At 58.0% G+C, this 27,342-nt stretch overlaps 1 protein-coding gene across 1 annotated transcript in view; it reads left to right on the top strand.

Moving 5' to 3' along the window:
* The window catches only part of NRXN2 (neurexin 2), a 99,840-nt gene that overhangs the window by 63,256 nt on the left and 9,242 nt on the right, over positions 1-27,342 (top strand). Inside the window, exons 16-20 of the mRNA XM_027089966.1 lie at positions 6,990-7,171; positions 11,799-11,970; positions 16,172-16,261; positions 19,746-20,071; positions 22,630-22,708. Coding sequence (XP_026945767.1) covers positions 6,990-7,171; positions 11,799-11,970; positions 16,172-16,261; positions 19,746-20,071; positions 22,630-22,708 — 849 coding nt within the window. The remainder of the gene's footprint in view (positions 1-6,989; positions 7,172-11,798; positions 11,971-16,171; positions 16,262-19,745; positions 20,072-22,629; positions 22,709-27,342) is intronic.

Raw genomic sequence — 27,342 nt, 5'->3', positions numbered from 1 at the left:
GCAGCATCTCTGTACCCATTATTTTCTCATCTTTGTCCCCCACCAACCTCTCACCTCTGTCCCACCTATCATCTCTGGCTCAGACGTGTTCCATCTCTGCCTCTTTCACCTCTTCATATCTGTCTCTATTTTACGTCTGTTCCTCCAGCAACTGTCCTGTCTTTGTCTTGTCTTTCCCCTATTACTGTCCTTCCACCACCTCCAAGCAGTCACCTCGCTCCACTGTCCCATTATTCTCCCAGCCTCATTCCCTGAATCTCCGGTTTCTCCTCTCCACACCTCTTCATTTCTGCCCTGCCTCCACTCCTGATCCTCAGCATCTCCCACCTCCCACTGTTTGAATTTCTGTTCCCCTATCCCAGTCTCCCCATCACCTCCAGAGTCAGTCCTCTATCACTTTACACTATCACCTCTTATCTCAGCGCCCCCTCCCATAACCTTCCATCTCAAAACCTACTTCCTCTTCCCTCTCAGACTCCATCACCTTCCATTTCTGACCTCTATCACTTCTGGTTTCTGCCCTTTGTGGGTTTGCTGGCCCTCCCAGCCCAGTCCCTTCATCACCTCATACCTTAGACCTCTAAGATTCTCTGGATGCCATCTCTTCCCATCTCTGTACCTGCCACCTTCCACCTCTTCCATCTCTTCCGTATTATGTGTACCTCCATCACTTCCCATTATTGCATCCCCATAACTTCCAATCTCTGCCCTCCCCACTACCTCCCATGTGTGTCCCTCTTCACGTTTTATTCCATGTCAGACTCCATCACTTCCCATCTCAGTCTCTCCTTCACATTTCATCTCAAAGCTCCTGTTACCTACCATCCCAGAGACCCCCATCACCTCCCATTTTAGTCCACTTCCCTTCTCTGTACTCCACATCACCTCCCATCTCTGTACCTTGCTATCACTTTCCATAGGGTACCACCGTTTCTGTACCTCTCTCACCTCCCATATGGTGCAACTCATCACCTCCCATCTCTGTACCTCCATCACTTCCCATCCATATACTTCATCACCTTTCATCTTCGGTCCCCATCTCATCCCTCCAACACTCACCGTTTCTGTACCTCCATTACTTCCCATCCCTATATCCTCATCACCTCCTATACCTGTCCTCCCATCACTTCCCATCTCTGAACCCCATCACCTCCCATCTTCGCACTCTGACATCTCCATGCTTCCATCACCTTTTATCTTGACTCCCATCACTGTGCCTTCACCAGTTCTCACTCTGTACCTTGTTGCCTCTAATTTCTGTATTCCCATCACTTCCATTTCTGTTCATCCATCCCCTCTCATATTTTTTTACTCCATTTTTGTTCTGCCCGCATCTTTCATGCCTGTATCTTCACTTCCCATCTATGCCCTCATGGCCTTCTATTTCTGCACTCATCTCTGCCTCCTCATCATTGTTCTACATCTGTCCATCCTTGCTTCCCAATCTTTGTTCCCCCATATCACTTTCAGTCCTTCCACCCCTTTTCTACTCTCCTTCCCCCTTTTTTCCTAGTTCACCTTTATCTTCTTCATGTCTCTACTTTCTCTTCATCCAGTTCCCAGGAGCGGCCTCTTCCAACACTCTCCTTCATTCCTTTCCTCTCCCTTGCCCAGCAGAGTGTCCCTGGCTAGCCCCTGTCCCAGCTGGGGTCCTCTCTGTGCAATGCTCTCTAGGCTCCTTGCTCCACTTCCCCCCACACACCTTGCACCTGACTTTAACTCCCCTTTTCTCCCTGCGAGCAATCTGGCCCTGTTTGCCTTTCACCGTCCCCTTCATCATCCCTTCTGACTCCCTTGAGGCTCAGTCCCCAGAGACACCCAGATAGGACATGGTCTTTCTGGGCAATGAGGAGAGGCATGAAGGGACAAGAGAAGAAAGGCTATTGGGGGAAATCATGGTGGGGGGAAGAGAAGAGGAGGTGAAAGGGGAAAGGAAAGGAGAGAGGGGCTGGCCCAGGGGAGCTGAGCAGATTGGAAGGAGGGACCTGGGAGCCAAAGTGCCAGAAGAAGGCTCCGTGAAGGAGTTGGAGTCGGGATGCAAAGAGCTGGGGGAGAGGGAGAGAAAATGGAGGAAAGAGCTTGTGTGGGGGGGTGTTGGGGGAACCTATGGAATGTTGGTGCTGGGATGGCCTCAGAGACTCCCTTGCTGTGCAGAGGAGACAAACAGCCCCAAGAGGGCCGATGGCTGCCGAGGACCACGTGGAAGCAGAGGAGGTGGAGGGTGCTGCAGGGCCGTGATGGAAGGTGGTGGGGAGACCGAGTGGAGGAGCCCGAGAACGGTCAGGCAGTGAAGAGGAAGGAAGAGGGTCAAAGGACGGATAGAAGAGGAGGGAGGAGGCCAGCTGTCATGGCTGAACCTCACCTGGGCGCACCTCAGATGTGGGGGGAGGCGACAGGATGGGCTTCTGCTGGGACCCCATGCTTGGGTAGAGGAAGAGGCCAGCTTGGGAGACCTTTGTAGGCCAGGGGAGACCCTTCCTTTCTGTGCCAGCATCTTCCTGGCTGCACCCAGTGTGAGAAGCCTCTCTTTCCTGCACCTGCGTCTCCACTTCCCGACTCTTTGCGTTCTTCCTGCATTCCTCCTTGCCTTCCTTCCCTCCTCTCCTCACTCTTTCCTGCCTTTCCCTTTCCACCCTCAACCCCACCCGTTACATAATATCCCTACTGACCTGCCGGACACTCACTGACACTCCTGCACCTGATGTCACTCTGAGCTTGGGAGGACCAGTACACCCGGGTCCTAAAAATGGCCTGAGGGGGAGACACTCTCCTGATCCTTGACCCTGATTCTAGTTTCAGAGCCCTTTACGAGCCTTGCAGCCCCTGACCTTCATTTCTTGTACCCTCTGAGGCCAGGAATAGAGGGGTCAATCCCGGTTCGGTTCTGAGTCAGGAGTTTCCACGGGTTCTGGATTCATCACTCCAGCTTCTAAAGGGGGCTGGCATTTCATTTGATTTGCTGGATATGGGTGTGTTCACTTGGATTTCTGACTGGATGTCTTATGGCCAAGAACAGGCTTAAGAATTGAGGGGCTATTGTTCTGGGATCAAGAGCGACCTGAGCCCAGGGCTCTGGACCTGGAGAGATAACCCCGTGGACTGTGAGGGTCTGTATTCAGAGAGCTGGCGTGGGCTGTGGGCACCCAGGACTGCGGCTTTCCTGGATGGTACAAGACGTTTTATCCTCTCATGATTCGAGATCCACCAGAAGGTTTTTGTCATGGCTTCTGATGCGGCAGGGACAGGCAGACAGAGGGTCTGCACGTGTAGTTTGAACCACAGGGGCAGCACTGCATGGGTGGTTTTTCACATGGGATGATTATGTTGTTTGGGTCTGGGTAAGCTAACCATTATTAATGGTTGGTTGGGGTTTTTCTTTTTTTTTCTAGAATGCAGGTGTGTGGGAATTGTACAGAAGATTCTTGATCATTTAGTGTTCTATTGGATCAGTGAATTTCTGGGTCCAGGAGGCATTGAGGGGACTATGTTGGGTGTGGGCAGAAGGTTCCAGGCCAGGGCCTTTGGGTGGTGGCCACTTGGGCCTGGGGCATTTTGTGTCTGGCCAGAGGCTGTCTTGCCTTGGGCTTCAGGGCTGCTCCCCACCCTTCCACACTGCAATGTTGTGTACTTTGTAGCTCACTAGCGTTTTCCTGGGGAGGTCAAAAACAATGGGTCTGGACCACCCTAGGGCAACATAATGGGCCTTGGCTTTGGCCCCTTTCTTCTCTGGAGCCCTCTCCGGAACCTTTCAGAGGTTCTAGCTGTGGTTCGGTGTCCTGGGCTCCATGTGCCTTCGCCCCCCGACCCAGGACGCCCGGTGGCCAGGGCAGAGGACGGCTTGCGGAGTGAGAGGCGGGAGGCGCCTACGCCTACGCAGCGCGGCGGGGAGGGACGGGGAGGGACCAGGCGGAGTCCCGCCCCTCCGCCCGCGTTCATCCCAGCCCGAGCCCTGTGCGCCCGGGCTGGAGCGGGGTGCCGGGGAGAGAAATGTCTCCCCAGGGTAATTAGTGCCGCCCCAGTCCGATAAACCATTCATCCTTCACCTCTTCGGCCCAACAAGTGTCTCTCCACCCGATCCCCCCACCGTGTAATAAACGCCCTTAGGCTTTAACAGGCCAGCCCCCCCGGAAAAAACTGGCGGCAGTGGGAGAGCAGCTGTGTAATAAATCCCGGGGGAGGCCCGGCCGAGCAGGGCCCTGGCTGGGGACTGGGGGAGGCTGGGGCGGGGGTGTGCGGCCCGTGCGCCATGGGCCTCGGGGGCGGGGACCCGTGCGCCTGTCCCGTCCTGCACAGTGCCAGCCAGCCGCTGCCCTCGCCGCCTGCCAGGGCCCGTCATTGTGCGCTTACCGCCATGTTTCCCGGCTGTCTCCTGTCTGGGGTCTGCCTCTCCACACTGGGTCTTTGTGCGCAGCTGGCTGCGTCGTGGCCTGTGTGTGGGTGCGGGGTCTGCGGGGTTGGAGCACCCGCCCCGTCTCTGATCCCTCCGGCCTCACTGCCCTATGGGGCATTGGGCGTGCTCGCTCCGCGCGCCCTCTCCGGGCTCAGCCTGATGTGCTGTCTGGGTTCCTGGGGTGGGAAAGTGAGGAGAAGGGGCCTCCTTTCCCCTAGACCTGGGAGATTTGGGAGGCTCCAGGTAGATGGAGTTTCTTTCGCTGGTCTGAGGGATCGAGAAACCCAGTAAGCCCCTCCTGCGTCTGACTGGGAGGCGCTGGAGCCCAGGGGGTGAGAGGCAGCAGCCTCAGGTCTGGGAAGCAGGGAGGGGTGTATGTGGAGGAGGGTCAGCATCTTAGCGCCCCTGGCCCTCCTCACCCCCCAAATTTTGTACATGCAGCTTGTGAGTGAGTGGAGGGGGAAGGGAGGACCCTGGCTATTACGGTTACCATGGAAACAGCCGATTTTCCAGAGTGCTGCAGTGTTGGGAGTGGAGAGACCGTTGCTGACTGAGGCCTACCCTGCTCCTAGCCTTCGGGCCCTGCCCTGTCCAGGCAGTGACCTGCTGGAGGCGGGTGTGTGGCTCACTGCCCCAGTCCAGCTCTCCACCCTGATCCTGGGACCCCATCCTGAGAGTTCAGATCTCACCACTGAGCCTCCGGGGCCCTCAGGTAGGAAGCATCCCTCAGTTTGGAGGGGCAGAGCCGAGCTCCCTCTATCTTCTGCACGGGGACTTTCCCTGCAATGTGCTGTGGCAAGATGTCAGTTAATTGACATCAAGGTGGTTCTTTCCCACCTGCCTTGCCCCCCCGGGAGTCACCTCTCCCCTCTAGCCTTGCCTGGGGAGACCGAGGGCCCTGATGACAAGCGCTCTGGGTGACAGCTCCTGCCCCCCCAGCCCCAGCCCCCTGCTGGCCTCACTGCCTCTCTGCGACCCAGGCAACAGCCTTCCCTTCTCAGCTCCTCCTGGGCCGGCAGATGGTGCCTCCCTCCAAGGCACTCAGGAGTCCCCTCTCCTTCGGGGGCCTAGGAGCTTCCTGGGATAGAGACCCCTGATCCCCGATTGCCCAAACTACAGTGGGGTTCCCAGTCCCTGAGGTGAGAGACCCCAAGGTGCCTGAGAGGCCTGGCCTTAGTGTTACCAGCTTGGCTGCCATCTTGGCAAAGCGCTTTGGCTCCAGGGAAGTACCCCAGGCCTTCCCTGACCCGGACTTCCCATCCCACCCAGAGCTCTCCCACCCCCAAGGCCTTGCTTTTCTCCCAGCCTGCTCCAGGCTTGTGCCCTCACGCCCCATCTGCCTCTCTCCTTGTCTCTGGATAAGTCCTCCCCTGAACCCCTCTACCCGCAAGAAGTGCTTTGAGAGGAGTTGTTAGTGGCTAATTATTTAATTAAGCATTTTATGAGTCTCATCTGCTCCATTTATGTTCTAAAGAATGCAAGATTGTTGTCTTTCCTTCTCTGAAGGCCCCAGAGTACTAGTCTTCTAGGCCTCCCAGACAAAGCTCCCTTCCCGGAAACTGGGCGACCGGCCCTGACCCCTGCCTCCACCCTGGCCATCAGTCTGCCCCCACCCCCAGGGAGCCCAGGCAGCCGCAGGAGGGAACAAGGCGACTAATAGGGTTTATTTTGGGGCTGAGATCGTTAGGGACCTCACACCCGCCCCGGCAGCAGCCGGATGGCAAAGAGGAGACAGAGGGGGAGAGAGGGTGGGATGGGAGAGGGTAGGGAGAGGGATCTCTTCATCATCTCTGGCTCCCACTCTCCCGCCTTCTCTCACCTACACCCCTCTCTGTCCCTCTCTGTCCATCTGTCTCTCTGCCTCCTTCCTCCTCTGGCTGTCAATCTCTACCCCCCCACCCCCTTGTCTGTCTCTTCTTTTCTGGGCAGGGCTCCAGGACCCCCCCTCCCCCCCACCCCGTTTTGGCACCCAGGCAGCCCCCCTAGCTGGGAGTAGAAGCAGGGAGTCCGGGCAAAGTGGGACCAGGATTTGCAGGGGCTTGGGAGGGGGTGGGGAGCAGGCGCTGGAGCGGGGCCAGCCTGCAGGCTGTGAGTCAGAGCGAACAGCCCCTGCTCTTCCGGCCGCCATCGCCTGGGGCTGCTTTTGCCTTGGTGCCTGCTCAGCTCAGGCCCCACACAAGTACATACCTCGAACCTGTCACCTCTGCCAGCCCTGGGAGCAGCCGAGTGGCTCAGGCCCAGGCCCCTTGGGTCCTGCCTGTCCCTGGCGATCTCCTCTGTCCCCTTGCAGCCAGCCTCTCTCCGGGCTCTCTCTCTCTGTGTGTCACTCTCTCTACTACCTCTCTGTTTTGCTGTAATTAAAGCTAGAATTCTTGATGAGGCGGCTACATCTGTCTGCGCGCTTGCACGGGCTCCCACCCAGGCACCCGCCTGTCAACTGTTCCCTAGGAGGGCAGGGCCTGGTGGCCGCTGTGGGTATCACAGTTGAAGCCCCCGTACCCTAAACCTGGTGTCCCAGTGCTCTGGTCACAGCCCCAAGGACCTGCTAATCTCGCCCTCCTGACCTCGTATCTCTGTCTCCCTTTCCTTCTCTCTGCAGCCGGGACCACATACATCTTTGGGAAGGGGGGAGCGCTCATCACCTACACATGGCCTCCCAACGACCGGCCGAGCACGAGGATGGACCGCCTGGCCGTGGGCTTCAGCACGCACCAGCGGAGCGCCGTGCTGGTGCGGGTGGACAGCGCCTCCGGCCTCGGGGACTACCTGCAGCTGCACATCGTAAGGACGCGGGGCTGGCACCCCCGACCCCCCAGCCTTCTGCCCCGAATCCACTCAGTCCTCTCTTGCCATGGGACCAGCACCTCGCATCTTTCCCTCCCGTGGAGCCCTCAGAACCTCTGTTCCCTGAGTGCTGGGGTTTCCAGTCTGTGGTTCCGCACCTGAGACCCATTCTCCTCCCGGTTGTTCACTGAGGCCCCCAGAGCCACCTCCGCTCACCTGAAGCTCCCCAGCTCCCCACCCTGAGACCTCAGGGGCTTCCTTGAGCCTTCCCGGCCATTCTCCTGCAGCCTGTGGGAACATCCCCATCTTGTGACTGCCCTGGGCTGCTGCCTGCTCACTCCTGCACCGCCTATGCCTCCCACTGTGTCCTGCACCTTTTCCTGTCCCCTCCTTCGGGCCTCCCTGCCCTTGATTACTGTTCCCATGACCTTTGCCCTCCCAGCCGCCCCCTTACCCGGCCTCCCTTACAGCCCTTCTGGCCATAGCCCTGCTCATTCCTCCCTGACCTCAGCCCTACCCCACATCTCTGCTCTGGCCTCCGAACCTGCCCAGCTCTGCTTTTCTCTGCCCAGCTCCCCTCCTCGCCCTCTGCTGCTCCCCACTGCCTCCCTCTAGGCCCCCCGCCATGCCTGTGGCTCCTCTTCTCACAGTTTCCATCCTAACTCTGGTCTTCGGGCGGCCCCTTTTCTTCCCCCTCTCTGCTCTGGCCCCACACACTTCCCTGTGGCCTCAAGCCTTGCTGCATTTCATTTGTGCTCTTAGCCTCTCCCCTGCCCCCGGCCCACTGTCTTAACCCTTGGGCCTCTGACCTCAGTCTCCATTTTCCACCTATGCAGCCGCTTACGGCCCCCTTCCTTCCCTGCCCGCATCCCACATGGTGACCCTGGCCAGGACCCCGAGCTGGGAGGGTCGAACAGGCTGGCCAGGCTCTGTGTGCTGGAAGGGTCTGAGTGGGGGGCCCTGAGCTTTCAGGGGAGTGAGGGAGCCCGGGGAGAAGGCTCGTTTGGGCTCTGGCCCCTCCTTACACGACAGCTTTGCAGGGTCCCCAGCCTGCACACCCCTTCCCCGACACGAGGGAGGGAAGGAAGGAGGAGAGATGGACCGTGGACAGAGCGGAGCTGGAGTAGAAGTGGCAGCTGATGGACACCGGGCCTGGGAGGCCGGGCAGGGAAACAAGGGGGAAAGGAAAGCAGAGTAAGGAGTAGCCTGGGGAGAAGGCCTGCAAGTTCCGTGCGTGTGAGCGTCTCCACCTGCGTGAGAGGCAGTGCGGACGGTGACTGTATGTGACAGTGTGGGCCCCGTGCACATTGATCGTGTCAGGAGTGCTGGGGGGCGGCGCCGTGGGGGACAGTCTCGTGGCCTCTGATTGGGTGTGTCGCTCTATATTTGTATTTCTTAGCAGTGTGGCGTTTGCTGCTGTTTCAGTCTCCTGACTCTGCGTGGCAGGTGTGACTGTGTTTCCGGGTCCCTCTCTGTGAGTGAGGGCTGCTGCTCTCTCATCACATAGTCCTGAGAGATGGTGTGTGGCTTTGGAGCAGATGCCTGGGTTTGAGTCCCAGCTCTGCCGCGTCCTTGCTCTGCCCTAGTGCATCACCTTGTGTCTCCGAGCCTCAGTGTCCTCATCTGTGTAATGGCATGATAAGCGGACAGCGATGCTCGCAGGTTTAATAAGCGAGACCATGTATATAAAGCACTGAGGACACTCCTTGCCCAGCCCGTGGGAAGCACCGTGTCCACTAATGTCCTGAGCACCTGTGAGCATCCACCTGGGTGAGCAGATCTGTGGTGCACTGTGTCCGCCTCATTTGACAACTTCTGTTGATATGCCTGAAGGTTTAGGGGACAGGGTTCCCCAGTGCTGAGGAGAAGGGGCAGGGGGATCAGGGTGCAGGGAGAAGGAGTCTCCTTTGCCCTCCCAGCAGTTGCCCACAGCCCTCGCCTGGTGCCGGGTTATGGAGGAACGAGGGTTATGGAGGAACGAGGCCTGGTGCCTCGTGCTGTAGCCGGCGGGGCGGGGCGGGGCTGCCCCTGGGATGAGGAGCCTGGCGAGGGTCGGGGGCCCTGGAGGAAGCGTGGGAGCCATGAGAGAGGTCAGCTCTGAGGGGAGAGCTGGGCACCCGACGGGCTGAAGCCCCCTGGGGCAGCCCCCAAGCCCCCTTCTCCCCTGGTGATATATCAGCTCCCACCGCAGCGTCATTAGCAGCTCTCAGAGAGTGGGGAGGCGGCAGCAAAATGAGAGAAAAGCAATTTGACGTTTCTAATAAAGCGTCGCTCCACTTTGCCAAATTAATTTTGACTCCCATAATTATTTGCTGTAGGAGCGGCCTCGTTCTCCCACCGCCGCCTAATGAGGTAATTGGGGAATTAGGAATTAATGACTTTAAAAGAAGTGACAACTGACTTCACGTGGGGAGCAGCTCTGGGAGCTGCCTCTCCCCTGGAGTGCACGGCTCTGGGCTCTGGGCTCAGCTGCCTCCTAGGAAACGCAGGTGTCCTGCCTTCCAGCCGCCCTGGACAGCCCTCTGCCATCCCGGCTCCCAGACCACTTCTGCTCCTTGACCGTTGTCACCACCCAGCTGAGCCTCGTGGGGAGAAACTCTCAGAGGCACCCAAGGGGCTGGTGCTGTTCTATGACTGACAGTAGTACTGAGGTCTGTTCCTCTCACGTGGGGAGCAGAGACCACCCCTTCTCCCTGGATGTCGTCAGTCTGTGGGTGGTGGATGAGTGCGGCTTGCTAGTACCCTTTGTTAGGCAAGCTCGGCCTCAGTTTCCCTGCTTTGCTGCATCTGAGGGACGCTGCACGTGTATGACTCTGTGTGTGTGTGTGTGTGAGTGTGTATGACTCGTGTGTGTGTGTGTGTGTGTGTGTAGGACTCTGTGTGTGTGTGTGCGTGTGTCTTTCCCAGGTTCTAGGAGGGGGAGAACTGGACCCACAGTGGGGAAGGGATAGGGCGTGGATCTTCAAGTGGGCCATGGCTGCACGTCCTGCCCCCCCAGCTCTCTCTGCAAAACCCCAATCCCTGCCCCGTCTGTGAGTCACCCCATCCCCACACCCAGGGCCACCAAGTCTCTCAGCCGTGTTGGATGCTGGAGGTGGCAACTAAATGCTTCCTCATGCCCAGGCCGGACTGCAACAGTCTTTCAGGAAGACTCCAGGAGTGTAGTGTCTTCCGTGCTGATCTGGTCCCCGTGACTGTGTGAGCCTGCGCGAGTGTCTGTCCTGTGTGGGAGGAGGGGTGCAGGAACTCAGGAGGCCGAGTTTGGGGGTGCTGCTGGGTAGTACAGGGGAATGGAATAAGGACTCAGGTTTAGGGCCGAGTGGGCCTTCCACTGGCTTCTTTAGACGTCTTTGGTCTTGAAGGAAGGTTGGCCTCAGTAGCCTCTCAGATCACCCCCACCTCCAGCACCCTGAGTCAGTGTCTCCCGAGACTGGCAGGCAAAGTGGGAGGGAGCACTTGGCTTTGGAGTCAGGCCAACTGGGGTTCAAATCTGGGGGTCCGTCCTTATGAGTTGTGAGATTGGGGGAGGTTACTTAGCCTCCCTGAGCCTCAGTTTCCCCCTCAGTAGAATGGGATGCTGTCTATTCCTCAGAGGGTTGCTGTGGGGATGAAGACAGCATGTGTGTACAGTACCCACAGAGGACCTGGCACCATTTAGGGGTTCAGTGAGGCTCTCCCTCTCACCCTGGCACCATGGACAGAACTCTTCCTGGGCTGGATCCTGGGTGGCCTCTGAGGGTTCCCTATGCAGGTCCGCTCTGGAGCCTGGGCCTGGGAGAGGTTGCTCAGACTGACTCTGCTCCCCTTCTCCAGGCCTCAGTCCCTGTCTTTCCTCTTCCCTTCCCTTCCCAGCTGCCGGCCCTATCCTCTACCATTACACCCCCAAGCTCACCTTCCCTTAATAAGCCCAACATGGTTTGTCTTCTTGATCTCTTTCTATACCTGACTCCCTCCAGAACACACAGTCCAGACCCTGCGCCTGTGCCCCCTTGACTGCAAAGGGGCTGCCCCCACACTCAGGCCTGACCTCCATGGGCTGACACCTGCCAATGCCCTGGTGCCAGAGCCCTCAGGGACTCGCCCAGTGCAGAACATGCAGGGGAGGCGAGGGTTGAGCTTGGAGGTGTGAGGAGTGGGGAGGCCAGACCCTCCTCAGGCACAGGGCTGGCTTCTGTGGATTTCTCTGTTGGCTGTGCCTTGGTGAAGCCTCCACCTTCTGTGGTCCCACTGGTCCTGGGTTCCTCTTGGTTGTCCCTGTCTGGGGCCTGGAGGCTCAGTGGCCCTTGCATGGAGGAGGTGCCCTGTGAACATTTTGATTGAACCAAAAAGCAACAGGCAGGTGTGGTCAGTGGAAGTGCTCCAGGCCCATGCTGTGCACCCCACGGTGGCTTCCCCAACCTCTCTGAGCCTCAGTTACTCCCTTGCTTGCATATGAGGCAGGGAGGGGACAAGCCTGCCCACCTCCTTGGGCAGGTGAAAAGGTCCAGTAAAGACGCGGCTGGGAGGTGTGTTGTAAAGCTGTTAAATGCTGCCGAGCTGGACCGGTGGTGTTCACAGGTGGAGTTCTAGAAGGAGTGAACGGTCTCTCCCTCTGGATCCCTGACCTCTACCTCCCTGTCCCCAGGACCAGGGCACCGTGGGGGTGATCTTTAACGTGGGCACGGACGACATTACCATAGACGAGCCCAACGCCATCGTGAGCGACGGCAAATACCACGTGGTGCGCTTCACTCGAAGCGGCGGCAATGCCACCTTGCAGGTGGACAGCTGGCCGGTCAACGAGCGGTACCCGGCAGGTAGGCGGCGCGGGGCGCAGGGGAGGTGCGGGGCAGGGCGGGCGGGGCGGCCTCTGATAGGAGAGCTGCCTGCACCGGGGGCGGGGTTAAGTGGCGAGGCTTTCGGCTGCGGGAAAGGCGTGGCTTGTAGGGGCGGGACGATGGCGGGGCAGGGCTGAAGGGAAAAGTTGGGATTTGTAGGGTGGGGGCGAGACTGTGGGAGTGGGTCAGCTAGGAGGAAGGCGGCACAGCTGAACAGGGAAGGATGCAAGGTCAGGGTCCAGTTTGTGGATGGGGGAGGAGAGGAGGGAAGGAAGGTAGAAGTAGGGAGAGTCTGTCGTAATTGAGGGAAGGATGAGTTGAGAAAAGAGGGACAGGCGGAAATGGGGAGGCAGATGCAGAAACCAAAGAGAGAAGATCCAGAAGTAACCCAAAACGGATCTTGGCAAGGAGGCAGGACTGTTCCCAAGGATAGAACCAAGGCAAGAACCCAGGTCTTTACAAAGAGCAAGTCAAAGGTTCATATTAGGTGATCTCGATAAAGGAAGAGAAGTAACCATGGAGACCCAGAGAAAAGGAACCCCAGGGTCTCAAGAAGTAAGGGACATGGTGAAAAGGAGAGAGCGACAAGTGACAACGAGAGGAAAAAATAGGTCAAGTGCCTTCAACAAACCTTCATCGACAACCTACTAGTATCAGGTCCTGTGCCGCGCCCTGAGGACACAGCATACAGCCCCTGCTTGCAGGGAGCTCGCAGTCTTGGGGCTGGGGGAGCACGGGGATGCAAAGAGACCCAGTTCAACAGTGTGACAGCTGTGGTGGCCGAGGACAAACCAAGGTCTGAGGAGCACAGGGGAGGGACAGAAATGAGGACCTGAAAGAAATGAGGAGGCAGAGACTCTGCAAGAATCTGAGGGAGGCAGAGAAAGAGCCTCAGAGTGAGAGGAAACCAGAGGAGGAGCAAGGGAGAGAGATGGAAATAGTCACCCAGACAGAAGCGGAGACGGAGGCAGCTCCCAGAGGGGTGCAGGGAGATATATGGAGCCGCTGTCGTGCAGACCCAGCCAGCGAGAGAGGAGGTGGCCAGAGCCTTGGGCGGGAGAGGAAGAGAGCCCCAGTGCGGGAGATGAAGAGGGAGGGGAAGTGGAGGTACTGCAGAAGAACCGCAGAAACACAGAGATGTGGAGATACAGGCTGAGCAGCACTGCAGAGTCACACGTGCGGGTGCCGACTGAGAAGCAGCCCCTGAGAAGCAGAGAGAGCGTCTTCGGGCTCAGCCCCTCTCCTGGCAGAAGTGATGCCCAGAGAAGCTGCCCCGTGCTGGCTGAGAGAGCCGTGGGCAGAAGGACAGTGAGAGGTTCAAGTGCACAGACCCTCATGGACCCGCTTACATGCTAGGATGAAAACGCCAGTGTGGGCTCACGGCTCACAGCCATGTAGGCTTGTACCCAGACGCTTTCAGGCAGGCCCTGGAAATAGAGAGAACCACATGGGCCCCTAGGAAACTCAGAGGCTGACAAACACACAGGCCAGCCCCAGACACACAGACAACTGCAGATATTCATACGGTCAGACAGACACGAGGTAAAAAAGAGCCCTACAGTGGGATGCCAGCTTACACCAGGGCCTGGGCACGTGTAGGGCAACTCAGGCACACAAACGCTCCCATGCTGAGTCCCACAGATGCGCAGACACTGACAAGCCAGGCTCTGCGGGCATCAGACTTCGCTCTGTCTTAGACACACACACCAGGGCCACCTTTGTAGCAGTGAAGACACCAGCCTACACTGGACAAGGCTGGACTTGGGGAGCATGAAGGCTTTACCATGTCAAGCCAGAGCTCCTCCCCTTGGAGCCCCGTAGGCTGGATGCGAGGTTAGAGGAGTCACGCCTTCTCTCCTCTCCTCAGGGACCCCTGGCTGGGGTGCGGAAGGCCACTGGGTGCCCCCTTACCTGCCAAGCAGAGCACCCTGAGGGCCTGGTGGCTGCCTGTGTGCCCTGTGACAGCAGATCCCTTACGAAAGCCGAGAGTCACCCTGAGCAACAGCAGTGTGCGTGGCCCAGACTCAGGGAGCTCAGAGACACAGCCCAGGGACTCCGAGTCAGCAGGACCAGGCTTTAAATCCTGGGTCTCCGACTGACAAGCTGTGTGACCTTGGACAAGTCATTTAGCTCCTCTGGATCTCAGTTTCTACCTGTGAAAGTTGGGGATAATATCTACCTCATAGCCGTACTGTGAGAGTTCCGTGAGATAACCTAAGGAGAGTGCTAGAATGGCGTGGCGTAGCAGAGGTGCTCAGAGGTGCTGTGTAAACGGAGCTTTTGTTAGAATTGTTATGTGTGCCGGTGAGACACACATGCATTCTTCCCGTCTTCTCAGGACCCACACACAAATACATGCCACACACAGACACACAGACGCACCCACAACTATCCCAGTGCAGGTAGGTCCCTGAACGCCTCCTGCCCTCCTGCCTCTCTGCCTCTGTCTGTGTGTGCCCTCTCCCTCCCTTCCCCCATCTGACACTCTTCTGGCTACTATACTTCTCCTCCAGTGTCTTCTAGGGCCCCTCTCAGCCCCATCCCCAGGGCTGTGCTACCTCTAACAGAACACAGGACACTGCTGGTCACTTGCCAGTCTCTCCTGCTTGGCTGGGGCTCCCGGTGGTCAAGGACCGGACGTTCATCTTTGCATCTCCAGTACCCAGCACCAGGAACAGAACAGGCACTCAAGAAATGTTTGTTGAGTGACTAAACAAATGGATGATCCATTTTTGTCTGAAACACAAGTGACCTGAATCTGTGGATTCAGAACCTGTGGAATCTGTGGGAAGGCAGGGTCTCATTGCCTCGTAAGCACCTAGGGAGGCCCCATCCATGCTCGTGTGAATACACCATGGGCTCATTAACGGGATGTGTACGCAGGCAGGCCCAGGCCCAGGGCCAGGTCTCATTGGGCAGGTAGTAGAGCTGTGCAGTGGGAGATGAGAGGGAAAATGCCCCCGGCATGAATGTTACTGAAGATCGTGTAAGTGGTTTCAGTGGGTAGAGTGGCCAGATTTCCAAAGGAAATCATTTCCATTTCCACGGCTGCAGTTTGGGATCACCCACAGCCTTGGGGAAGAGCTCACAGGACACACAGACACAGACAGACAGACACACGCACACACACACACACACACATCCTCCTTCCTCCCTGTGAGTGGAGAGAAGAGCAGGTGTGTATCCAGATGGGCAGCCAGGGTTGAGAGGAGGAGTGGAGGTTAGGAATTGTGGGGGGAGGAACCTGAAGGAGGAAGGCTCAAGTGGGAGCTGGACTGGGCTCCCCAGGGCTGGAAGGAGAGGGGACCTGAGCGGACAGGAGTCTGAGGGTCTTGGAATGAAGCTGAGAGAGAGGGGAAGAGAGCAAGGTGCCGCCAGGCAGAGGAGGGCTGGGGCGCCTGTAGGGTGGACCAGGGGTGGAAGAGGTGAGATGCAAAGGGTGGGCGAGGCGGCTGGGTGACATCCAGCTGCCACAAGCAGGCACCTGTGCCCAGGGTGAGAAGCCGGAAGTGCCTGCAGTGAGAGCAGCGGGGGGCTTGGGGGGATTCAGGTGGAAGCTGGTGGTGGGGTGGGGTGGGGTGGGAGGTGAGGGGAAGCTGGGGGTTGAGCACAGAAGGTAAAGGGAGCCGAGGGGGCTTCGAGAAGTGGTTGAAATCTCACTGTTAAATGCGTGTGCTGGGCCACCCCTTAAATGCCGCATAAACCCCCCGCTTAACCCATCCCTCCCACTTCTAAACAGCCCTCTAAACGCAGTAACCCGCCGGCCACCGAGGCCTCCCCCCCGCAACTTAAACCCGCTAAATGCCCCTCCCTGCCCCTCTGCCCCGCTCTGGGATGGGGAAGGAAGTGGGCAGACAGGGAGAGCACAGACAAACCTGTTTAACCTCTGACCTTTGACCTTCCAGCTGCCTTTTCTTCCTTTCCGCTTTCCTTTTCTTCTTTGTCCCTCTCTTTTTCTTTGGGTCGCTCCCGCCCCCAGGGTGGGGCTGGCTCTGCATGGGAGCCTAGGGAGGGGGACCGGAGGGAGGACGAGGGACCCGCGTTTCTTCTCCCGCCTTGGGTGGACCTGGCCCCCTCTCCGTTGAATGTCGCTGCTTACTCTGAGTCTCCTGAGAAATGCATAATTACTTTTCTAATTTCGCCGCCTGAGAAACCTACTGTCTTTCTAAACTTTTCCAAGGAAACTTTGATAACGAGCGCCTGGCGATTGCTAGACAGAGAATCCCCTACCGGCTTGGTCGAGTAGTAGATGAATGGCTGCTCGACAAAGGTAATTAACCAGAATTAATTAATTAATTAATTAATTAACTTTAAAAACACTATCTTAAAGGTGCAGAGCTCTCTCTTTCCCCATCCGTGCCTTCCCCATCGCCCACCCCCTCGTAAAAGGACAATTGTCCGGCCAGGTTGTTCCCTTCCTCTCTGTTGTCCAGGGTCCCTGTCTTTTAGAGTGGTGGTTTGGGCAGGGGAGGGGCTTTTCCTAGAAGACGGAGAGTCCTTGGTCTCTTTCTAAACCTGGGAAGGGACCAGGGTCATAGGGGAGATCCTGGAACCCCTCCAGGAAAGCAGGCTGGAGTGCGGGTTGGGAGGGAGCTGCCCTGTTGGCTCAGAGGTTTTGTCAAGGGCCACCTGAGGGCCACAGCACACTGAGAAGCAGGAAGGCTTTGGGAAGCAGCAAGTGCTGGTCCTAGGATCCAAAGGCGGGTAGGAAGGGTCCACCAGGGTCATTTGAGGAGCAAAGGGAAGAGTGGGGGGCTCAGATCCTACTGGAAAGACTGCCACCCTGAGAGAGTGTCTGTGGGACTGCCATCTCTGGAACGGGCCCACCTTGGTCCGGAAGGTCTCCTAGAAGCAGTGGAGGTTGCAGGGAGATTAGGAGATGGGGAAGAGGTGGCCATCCCATGGGGATTCCTGTGCCTGCTGAGCTGATGAGGAAGACAGAACAGGCTGGCTAAGCAGCCGTATGTGTGAGGCGCTGCTGGGTGTGAGGGAGAAGGCCACTTGTCACCAAGGGAAGTTGGGGCCAAGGGCAAAGCCATCCCATTCCCTTTGGAGAGGGGGCGAGCTCTGTACCTCTAAGGCTAAACTCTAGGGGGGAAGTAGAACTGTTAAACCTCCACCTAACCAGCTGATAACTGTGCTTTTAAATGTCCACTGGGGCCTGCCCCAACTAAAACCCCCAATGTCACTTCCAGCCCCCAACGTGGCCAGCGGGGACTAAACATGCTGATAACCAGATGTGATAAATCCATAACAGGACAAAAAGTTAAAGGGACTAACAGACATCGCTAAAACCTACAGCCCCCAGCCACACTGGGCTGCTCTCTCCAGCGGGGTGAACTTTAACCCTTTGAGGAGTTCATGGTGGGTGGGGCCCCAGAGGCCTAGTTGGCTCACCTGTGTAGCTTCCTCTCCATTACCCACCTCCTTCTCCCGGAATCAGAGAGGCCAAGGGAGCAGCTTGGGCTGAGGCTGGGACAACTTGTGACCCCAAGGGTAGGGAGAGCCGGACAGGCCCGGTAGGGGGTTGGGGGTGGAGGGACTTGTGGTCCAGATGAGGGAAGAGCTCCTGCCGGCGGTTTGGAAGCCCAGGCATCCTTTACTAGCTGCAGGGTCACATCTTCTCTTTAGGCCTCTGCTTCCTCTTCTAGAAAGTAAAGGGTTGGCCACATACTCTAGCATTTCCCAGAGTGTGGCTGGAGGAGCTCACTTGCTGCATGGCCTTGCTCAAGGCTTCCCCTTCCCGAGCCCCAGTTCCCTCCTCGGGGAGACAGGGCTGGTGATCCCGGCTCAGCCTGCCTCACACCGGGTGCTGTGAGGATGAGATGAAATGAGGAGCAGGAAAGTATTTGAGAACAAAAGCTGGGCATTCTTGGAGGGACTGCTTTACTGTCAGCACCTGGCGTGTGGTAGGTTCTCAATAAATATTTATTGAGTGAATCCAGTTCCAAAACATGTCCTGTGAAGCATAAGTCCCATGAGATGCTTCACGATAAAGAGATTTGTGGTTATAAAAAAGAGAGAGAGAAAGAGAGAGAGATTTGTGGTGAAATGAGCTTGAGAAGTCTGAATCCTGTTTCTTCCTCTTGGAGATGCATATGGACATGGATTTTAATAAAGGCTCTGAGAGGTCCTGTGAGAGACAAACCCCTTGTGTAATTGTGAAATGTTTGTTTTCCAAACTCATTTGACCACTGTGAACCTTCTCCCCTTCGTTTTTCTCATAATTCTCATATGCGGGAATAAACTCTGGACACAGTGCTCCTCAAGGGCCTCTCTGGGTCTGGTGTCCAGCTGCCACTCACTAGTTCTCCGCTTCTGTGGGCTCCGGCTCCCTCATCTGTAAGATGGTGACCCTGCTCCAGGCCTAAGGGAGGTGCTGGGCGGAGGAAGAGCTGGAGGAGGTACAGAGGTTGAGCAGACGGGCCGAGCAGACACACCCCTGGCTGATCATTGACCAGAGGCCAGACAGATGGTTGGGTGCCCCAGAGGCCTGGGTGTCCCAAGGAACCTGTGTTGCCAACAAGGGTGTAGGTTTCACAAGTTGGACTGTCCTCAGCCCAGGTTTGGGGGGCAGGGCTTACAGGCACGTAACTCTAAACCAGATCTTTAACAAAGCACTAACCAGAGGCTAACAAGGGCTAAGCCAGGTCTTAAACACCCCCAGCACCAGCAGCTGAAGGTCCAGGGGAGCAGGGGGCAACTTAGTAGTTCCTCTGACCCTCTCCCCCCAAAAATAAGTAACATCAAAACCAAAGTTAAATCTAAACTTAAACACAATAAATATCTTTTCTAAAAACCAAACCAAAGCAACAAACTCAGAGGGTTAAACTGACCCCCAGATCCATTAAAACCAAACAGAACAGCCAAACCCCACCCAGGTGGGCATTCTGAGGTGAAACTGCTAAGTAAAGAGTGAGGTTGGAGCTGGAGTGGGGTTTTTTTGGCTGTCAGCGAGCGAAGCAAGGTCCCTTTAACATTTTCCATCTCTGTGCTTGCACATCCTGGCGGGGAAGGAAGGCCTCTGCTCTCCAGGGCCTGATCCCCAGGCAGTGGCTGGGCCTTGGAGGGGAGGAGGAGAGAGGGGGGCCTGGCCAGAGGTCAGAGGGCCTGGTGGTGGCTGGGAGGGTGGCGTGAGGTCCGCGGCTGCTCCCAGCCTCACTCACGCTGGCGCTCCTCCCATGCGCTGTCCACCCCTCGGTCTCATCTCCATCCCTGCCCTGACATGCACTGACCATGTGGCCTGGCAGTCGCTGCTCTGTCTCTGCCTTTTTGTCTCCTCTACCTGCTGCTTCCGAGGGTTCTGTGGCTTGGGGCTGGACACTGGGTGTGGGAGGTTTGGGGAAGCACAGAGGGAAGATGGGGGGTCAAATTGAGGGAAGGGAAAGAAGGGGAGCGATGCCCCTGGAGCAGGAGAGGAGGGGGGATGGGAAGGCCAGAGGCATGAGCATGGTGGGGAGAGTGGGGAGCTGGGCCCCCTTTCCCAGCCCAAGTGTGTTCTGGAGATCCTTCCTGTCCAGGGTCCCTACCTGGCTGGGCTGGGCTAGTGGCTGACAAGGACTTTCCTTTTGGTGTCTGCCCCTTCCTCCTTTCTCCCTCCCCACCCCACCCCCACTTGCTGGTTTCCACCTCCACCCCTCCTTCCCTCCCTTGGATCTCCATCCATTCTCCCTATCCTTTTCCTGTCTCCCCACCCCACTGCCTGCCCCCCCCCTCCCCCGTCTGTCATTCCTGCCCCTTCCCCTCCCCCCCAGGCCGCCAGCTGACCATCTTCAACAGCCAGGCTGCCATCAAGATTGGGGGCCGGGATCAGGGCCGCCCTTTCCAGGGCCAGGTGTCCGGCCTTTACTACAATGGGCTCAAGGTGCTGGCGCTGGCCGCCGAGAGCGACCCCAACGTGCGGACCGAGGGCCACCTGCGCCTGGTGGGGGAGGGGCCGTCCGTGCTGCTCAGTGCGGAGACCACGGCCACCACCCTGCTGGCCGACATGGCTACCACCATCATGGAGACCACCACCACCATGGCCACCACCACCACGCGCCGGGGCCGCTCCCCCACGCTGAGGGACAGCACTACCCAGGTGAGGGCCCCTCTGCCGGTGCACAAGGAACGGGGCTCCAGGTGGGGAATAGGGCTGATGTCTGCATAGCAACTGTGGCGCTCAGGAAGGGTCTGAGGGGACTGTGGTTTAGGTGGGGCTGGCAAGGTCTCCTTTCTTTCTTTTTTTAAAAATATATTTGTTTATTTATTTATTTATTTATTTGGTTGTGCCGGGTCTTAGTTGTGGCAAGCGGGCTCCTTAGTTGTGCCTCGCCAGCTCCTTAGTTGTGGCATGCAAACTCTTAGTTGCGGCATGCATGTGGGATCTAGTTTCCTGACCAGGGATCGAACCGGGGCCTCCTGCATTTGGAGCACGGAGTCTTAACCACTGCACCACTAGGGAAGTCCCCAAGGTCTCCTTTCTCGAAGCGGTTGTCACCCTGATGACCAGGGATGTTGTAGATGTGGAGGTGACCACTATTTCTAGGGGGACCATTCCCAGAGTTGAGGGGGAGTTTGGTACCCTAGCTAGACCAGGGAAGACCACCCCACTTATGAGAGAGGAAGTCCGGGCTGGGGATGAGGGGTGGAATGACCCCCTCTGCCTACCCCATAACGAAGGCGACACCCAGTGTTGTGTGGGCATCGAGGGAGAGATGGAGGGAGCCAGGATGGCATCGCTTTGCGCAGGGCACAGAGACGACAGCACTGGAGGGGCTAGTGGCTCACCCAATGGTGGCAGCCCCTCTCCGGAGGCTGATGGAAGCAGGAGCAGCCTCTCCCTGATGGCTGGTGTCCTTGCAGTGAGACTGCCAGCCCGCTGCCTTCACACGTCCTCTCCGTGTGACCTTGAGTAGACGCCGCCGTGTAGCAGGCCTCAGTGTCCTCCATGCCTGTGCCTCAGAGCCGGGGCTGGTACAGACAGTCCCCTGGTGCTTTACCCTCCCTCCCCACTGCCTGCCCCACCTGCTCAGGTGCTCTCCCTGTGTCAGGTTTGAATTTATCTTCTCTTGCACCCAGGGGAGCACCGGAGGGGGCTGTACCTGAGAATGAGGCTCCACTGGGGAAGGACAGGCCTGGCTTTTCCGGTGGCCAAAGCCGATTGAGTATATGTGACTTACCAAGGCAGCCCTGGAGTGCAGCTGAGTTTTCTAGTTGTTGCTGCCGGTCATTGTTGGCCAGCGGGGGGAGGGCTCACACCTGGCACACTGGACCTTGCTCAGTCACCCTGCTCCCTCTGCCCAAGCTACTTCTGGCCCCCATCACACATGGCTGTGGGCCTCTGGGCCTGGAGGGACCTCTGCCCTCCCAAGGTGAGGGAGGTGCTGGGTCAGCCATGGGGACATGTCGTACCTCCACTGCCAGCCCGCCTTCAGCCTCTGTAAATGAGGGCTGGGTTCTCTGAGCTGCAGTCCCCTCGTCCCTCCCCGTCAGTGCTGCAGGGGCTTGGGTCTGGCTGACAGCCTCGTCCAGGCAAGAGAGTCAAGCCTGAGCCCCCTTCCGTTCTGCCTTCAATGCCAAGAAAATCGAAGGGACCTGAATGCCAGGCCTTGCCCTAGGGAGCGGGGAGCCCTGGGAGAAAGGCCTGGCTCTAGCCAAGGTTGGGCACCGGCTATGCCCAGTGCCCAATGGCAAGAAGGGCTGTCCAGTCTCAGTGTGAGGTGATGGGCAGACCATCCAGGTAGAAGAGAAGGGTGGGTTTCTAGGGGTCATAGCTGTGCTGGTGGAGCCTGCACAGGGGAGACTGGTGCAGAGGGGTGGAGATGCAGAAGGAAAATTAGTCTTCCAGGTCCCACCTTGCCCTTGGGTGAGGGCTGCAGTGTCCGAAGCTCAGGGGGTGGGGAAGAAGCAAGATGTGACCGTTTCACCCCCTACCCACCCCAGACTCCTCCCATCCTTGGTCTTCAGCCTGGCCCTCTCCCTGCACCCGAAGTCTCTCAGAGTCCGTTCCTGCTTGGATTCTGGGTTTCCCTCCTTGAGTTTCTTCCCTAGCACCCCCTGAGAATCCCCCCCACCCCTTAACACTCACTCTTCTTGGGGATTCTCTTTCTTTGCAAGCAGGAGAGAAAATGCTGACAAAGTCGACTCCTGTTGTCATGGCAACCACAGCCCTAATTATCGTATGCAGCCCGGTTTCCAGGCTCCGGGAAGGGGGTTGGGAGAGAGATGAAGGTGGTGGGGTGGTGAGGCTGGAGCCAAGAAACCCCCCAGGTTCTGCTCCGTGTCTGCCTGTTCTGGCCTCCAGAGGCCCCTGTGCTTCACCTCCCTGCTGCCCCGGGCCCCCTCGCTCTGGCCCTGCAGTCCCAGTTCCGGGGTCCAGTCTCCCAGCCTTCCCAGAAATAAATGGCACAACGTGTGCTGTTTCATTGATCCCCGGGAGCGCGGGAACCGCCGCAGGGCAGGCGCTGTTCAGTCTACCTTTGCACAAGGGAGGTGGAGGCCCATGGTCACCCAGCGAGCGATGAGAGAGCTGGGGTGTGGACCAGGGTGTGTGTCTCAGCCCAGGGCTCATCCCCTGTGCCTCAGGAGGTGGCTGCGGGGCCTGCTGACCCAGCCTGGAACCCTCTTCTTTCCCCCCACCCTCCTCTCGCCCCCAAGAACACAGATGACCTCCTGGTGGCCTCGGCCGAGTGTCCGAGCGACGACGAGGACCTAGAGGAGTGTGAGCCCAGTACTGGTGAGTGCCTTTCCCCCCTCCCCTGCCCCGGGCCCGCTGCAACACTGATGGGAGGGGGGCGACTGTCCCTGCCACCTGGCCCGAGCCCGAGGGGCCTGCTGCCAGGCCTTAACTTTCCCTGGTAGCTTCCTTTCCCCTCCTACCATTGCCCCAGGTCCCGCAAATGCCCCCTGGCGAGGCAGTTTCTGGCGTTTTGGTGCCCCTCAGAGATAGTGAGGTCCTTAGCTTGGGGTCCTGGGGTTGAGGGCCAAGGGATGCTGGGAGGGAAAGAGGGAGACTTTTCCCTAGAAAGATGAGTAACTGCAGCTCCCATGAGTCCTTAGGGTGTGTGTGTCGGGGGGGGCGGGGTGTGTGGGGGATGGGGATGGGGAACACAGGCCTAGGAACTACAATTCCCATCGATTCCTGGGTCCAGAACTACAACTCCCATCAGTCCCCGAGGCCTGGTGTTCTTTTGGTCGCTAGAAGAGGTCTCTGCTGGCTCCTGAACCCTCCTCATTCCCAGAGTCAGGGAGGTGGCCAGACACTGCCAGGGCTGCCAGGCCAAGCTGGGGCAGTTACTATACAGTGTCGGGCAGCGTGCTGGGTAGGAGATGCCCCTGCCAGACATGATGTCCCCCGGGGAGATTGGGCCTGGGGTCTGGTCCACATTTCTAGTTGGGGAGCTGCTATAGGAGGAGAGCAGAGCTGGGAGGGAAGGCTTACAGGGGGAGGCATTCCAGGGCTCTACTTGATGCTTCCAGCTGGAGAGAAGGGTGCAGCCCCAGAGAGAGAGAGAGACCAGATTGGCAAGGCAGGGGTGGGCCTTGGGTGCCGACTCAGAAGTGTGGGGTGTGGAACGGCACAGGGGGTGCCTCTGAACAGGTGGGCGGTGGCTGGGAGGAGCTGAGGTCCTGGTGCTTGAGGCTGGCAGCGGGAATGGAAGGAGACTGGATGTGGCCAGATTTCCCAGTGGGAGCCCGTGGGCTTGGTGGTGTCCTGGATGAGCCCCTGGGAGCCTCATCCCTTGCTTGGGTTTCCAGAGACTTCTCTCCATTACTTTGCAGTGTGTGGCACCTGGGTTGTTGGTACTGGAAGGCTGGAGGTTGGGGCAGGTGCCCACAGGGTCGGGGCGGGGGGTGATGGGGTCAGCTGAGGTGGGCAGTGTGACCTGGGCATATCCTGTGAATCTGGCCTGGGCATGAGCCTAGGGGGTCTGCCAGCCCCAGAAGAAGGGGGCTGAAGGTGAGCGTGGCTGCAACCAAGGAAGGAGTGTGAGGAGCCTTGGAGCAGAGGCTCAGGTTCCAGAGACCAAGGGCAGAGAGGTTTCTGGGGCGCAGGCCGCCAGGCCCAGAGGCTGAAGCCTGACTGCCCCGTGTCCCCCCAGGAGGCCAGAGCTGAGGGGGTTGTTCTGGCAGTCCTGGGCCCTGAGGTCCTTGGGGGAGCCTCCGGCTGCTGGGCTGGAGAGGCCTCCTCCGCCACAGCCAGGACCAGTGCTTTCTGGACAGACACCCTCCCCTGTGGGGAGTCTCCTCTGCTGGGGGCTCTCCCCTCCGTCTCACTGGATGATCTCGGCTCAGGGATGCACCCTCACACCCCACCGTTGCTTTGGGAGGCTCTGGGAATCTGGCAGCTTCGACACAGCACTCTCCTTGCACCCTGCTTTTCCCCCTACCTAGTTACTGGTGGGGCTTTCCTATAGGTGGACACAGTACCTCAAGCCTAGGCCTGCGGGGAGCACCTGTGACACATGGTCCCCTGAGAGCCCCGGGATGGGACTCTGGGTGCGGTCACGAGAAAAGGGCCCGGCTTGGCCCTGCCACATGTGTTTGCACACTCAGGGGTGGGAACTGCCAGGTGACAGGAGGAGCCTCTGCTCTCCCTGGACCCTGCAGATGGCCATGATGCAGGGACGGGAAGTGCACACTGGGCTACCCCAAGGCCACATCCTGTCCACCAAAATTCTGGCCTCCCAGCACCAGCCCGGCGTCTTGTCAGGGGCCTGGGTGTGATGCTGAGCGCGTGAACAGGTGGGCCGAGCTCTTTTAGGCTGTGTTGGGACCACGGAGTGAGGAGGAGCTGAAGTGGGCGGGTCAGCTGCCCTCCCCGCATCAAAGGGCCAAGTATGTGAGGGGACAAGGAGGGTGGAGGAGGAATGGAAGCTGGGGGATGGGGAGAGGCTGGCGGGCCAGCCCAGCATCCAGCTTTAAAAATAAGAGGGAGGGAGGGCAGAGTGCATGCTTGAGCCCCCAGAGAAAACCATCGCAGCCCACAGGTGTGCACCGCGTATGTTTGCACCTCCACGCTCATACTGCCCTGAAATGCTTAAATTGGATTTTTATCTTGATGGGAGGCCAGACAACGACCAAGATGACTCCAGGGTCCCTCAGGCTGATTTAGACTGTGATACACCCCACCTGGGGAGGGAGGGGACTCAGGCCGGAGCCCTCTTGTGCCCCCAGTGTAGGGAGGCTTTTTCTCTAGCAGACAACCAGGACTCCTTGGGCTCCAAGGTCAGTGTCAGAGGTGGAGGCAGCCTGGCTGGAGACAGCAGCTACCCAGGGGCTGACCGCAGGCTCTTTGCACCCCTCTCACCTGCCAGATCTTCCTTCCTGGTCCAGGTGTGAAGCCTCGGGTCATCCCTGAAACGTTTCATACTTCCCTTGACTTGGACCCCTCCACAGACCCCAGGTCCCAGCCTCCCCAGCCTGGAGAGCCCATCATCTAATGGTTATTTTACCTGAGGTTGGCAGCCCAGCCAAGAGTATTGTGTTGATGGACACGGTGTTTAACTTCTTTTGAATGGGAGTGCCTTTATGGGGACCTGCCCTGCATAGTAGGCAATGTGACCCAACGCCCCTCGCTGCCTTAGCCAGCCTGTCCCACACCTTGTGTTACGGGCCTGGCCCCTGTAGGAATTGCTCCCCTTGAGGCACATAGGAAGTGCACACACAGACTCACCCACAGAGGGACCCAGCTACATGCACACTCGTGTCTGACTGGAGGCACGCCCACGTCCAGGCACAAACATTTATGGACCTACCAGCAAGCTCACGCACATCCACTTCCACAGGTACTCGTATGTTCAGACCTAAAGGGCGCCATCTGTGCCTAGAGCGAAAGAGGCGCCAGGTGCTTAGGTCTAAAGAGACACGCGTGTGTTCAGAGCCCCGGGAGTCCCATGAGCACAGACAAACCCACACGCGTGCACATCTTCACAGAGGCACACACGTGTGCTCAGAGCTGCAGTCCTGCATGTGTGGGCGTAGGGCTCCACACCTAGATGTGGACTCACGGGTGTCTGCCTGTTTAGACACTTACACACGAGCTCAGCTGCACAAGGGTGCATACGCAGCATGTCTTCAACCCACCAAGGCAGTTGCGTGTGCTCAGAGCTGCACATCCACGTACACACAGACCCACTGAAGCACATGTGCACATCTATCGAGGAGTAGACCAGATGTTCAGAATCACATGCATGTGCTCAGAAGCACTTGCATATTCCACACACTCACGAGACACGTACACCTATGTGCTCAGACCCTCAAGGCCCAGGCATGTACGAATCCTCAGACTCTCAGAATTCCACATCCACACTCAGCTCACAGAGGCACACACACGTGTACAAATCCACTTGCATCACACACATGCTCACACATGTGCTCAGGCCACAGAATCCTCCACGTGAGCTCAGACTTACAGACACTCACAGATGTTTCAGAATCACAGGTATGTGTGTGCGTGTTCAGGGCAGGCACGTATACAACATGCACAGACCTTCTGAGATGTAGGCACACACATGTGCACGTGGGCGTGTGAATTCAGGGATGTACACGTCTGCGCCCAGGCTCACAGAGGTGCACGAGTGTCACAGCGCCACCCCCGCATACACTTGGGCTCAGACCTACAGTCGCCTGCACATCTGTTCACGTACTCTAAGACACACACATCCTCAAAGGCATATCCTCGTGTAGCGACGTGTGTACTCATGCTGAGGGCCATGAGGGCACACGTGTGTGCATCCTCAGGCAGGCTGTGTGTGCCCAGACCCAGGGGTCCAGGCATACGCACACATTTCTTCAGACTCACAGACCTGCGCCCCTGCCCCACCGCCCCAGGAAAGGAGACCCTCGGAGGCCCACCTCAGCTCAGACCTTCTGAGGCTTACTCTGATGTGCATGCCTTATGCTCAGACACACACACACGTGCTCAGACCCCTCAAGGCATGCATACTCGTATTCAGTCCCACGGTGGTGTACACACACGTGAACACACACACAGAGTCAGGCCAACACTGACACGGGCGCTCACAGCTGCTGGTGTACTTACTCATATGCTTAGAGGTACACATGCAGCTCCACACAGAAGGACACCCACATATCCGTGGACCCTCAGGCCAATCACACATGTTCAGACACAGTAAAATGCATGCTTCCGTGTTCACCAGGTGAGCACACAGACCCACAAGGACCCACACATACATGTGTACTCGGCTTCATATAAGCCCACGTGTGCTCAGACCCAGAGAGGCAGCCTCATGCACTCGGCCCACTACAGAGGCGTTGCCCCCGTGCACACATACACAGGGCCCTCAGAGGCGTACACATGCTTAATTCCACAGGCACAAACACATTTGCTCAGACCCACACATCTAG

The sequence above is a fragment of the Aethalodelphis obliquidens genome, unplaced genomic scaffold (assembly GCF_003676395.1).
Source record: "Aethalodelphis obliquidens isolate GAN/ISIS:26980383/991018 unplaced genomic scaffold, ASM367639v1 scaffold69, whole genome shotgun sequence".
Lineage (NCBI taxonomy): Eukaryota > Metazoa > Chordata > Mammalia > Artiodactyla > Delphinidae > Aethalodelphis > Aethalodelphis obliquidens.
The sequence above is the reverse complement of the archived record's forward strand: the minus strand, read 5'-3'. Positions and strand labels throughout refer to the sequence as shown.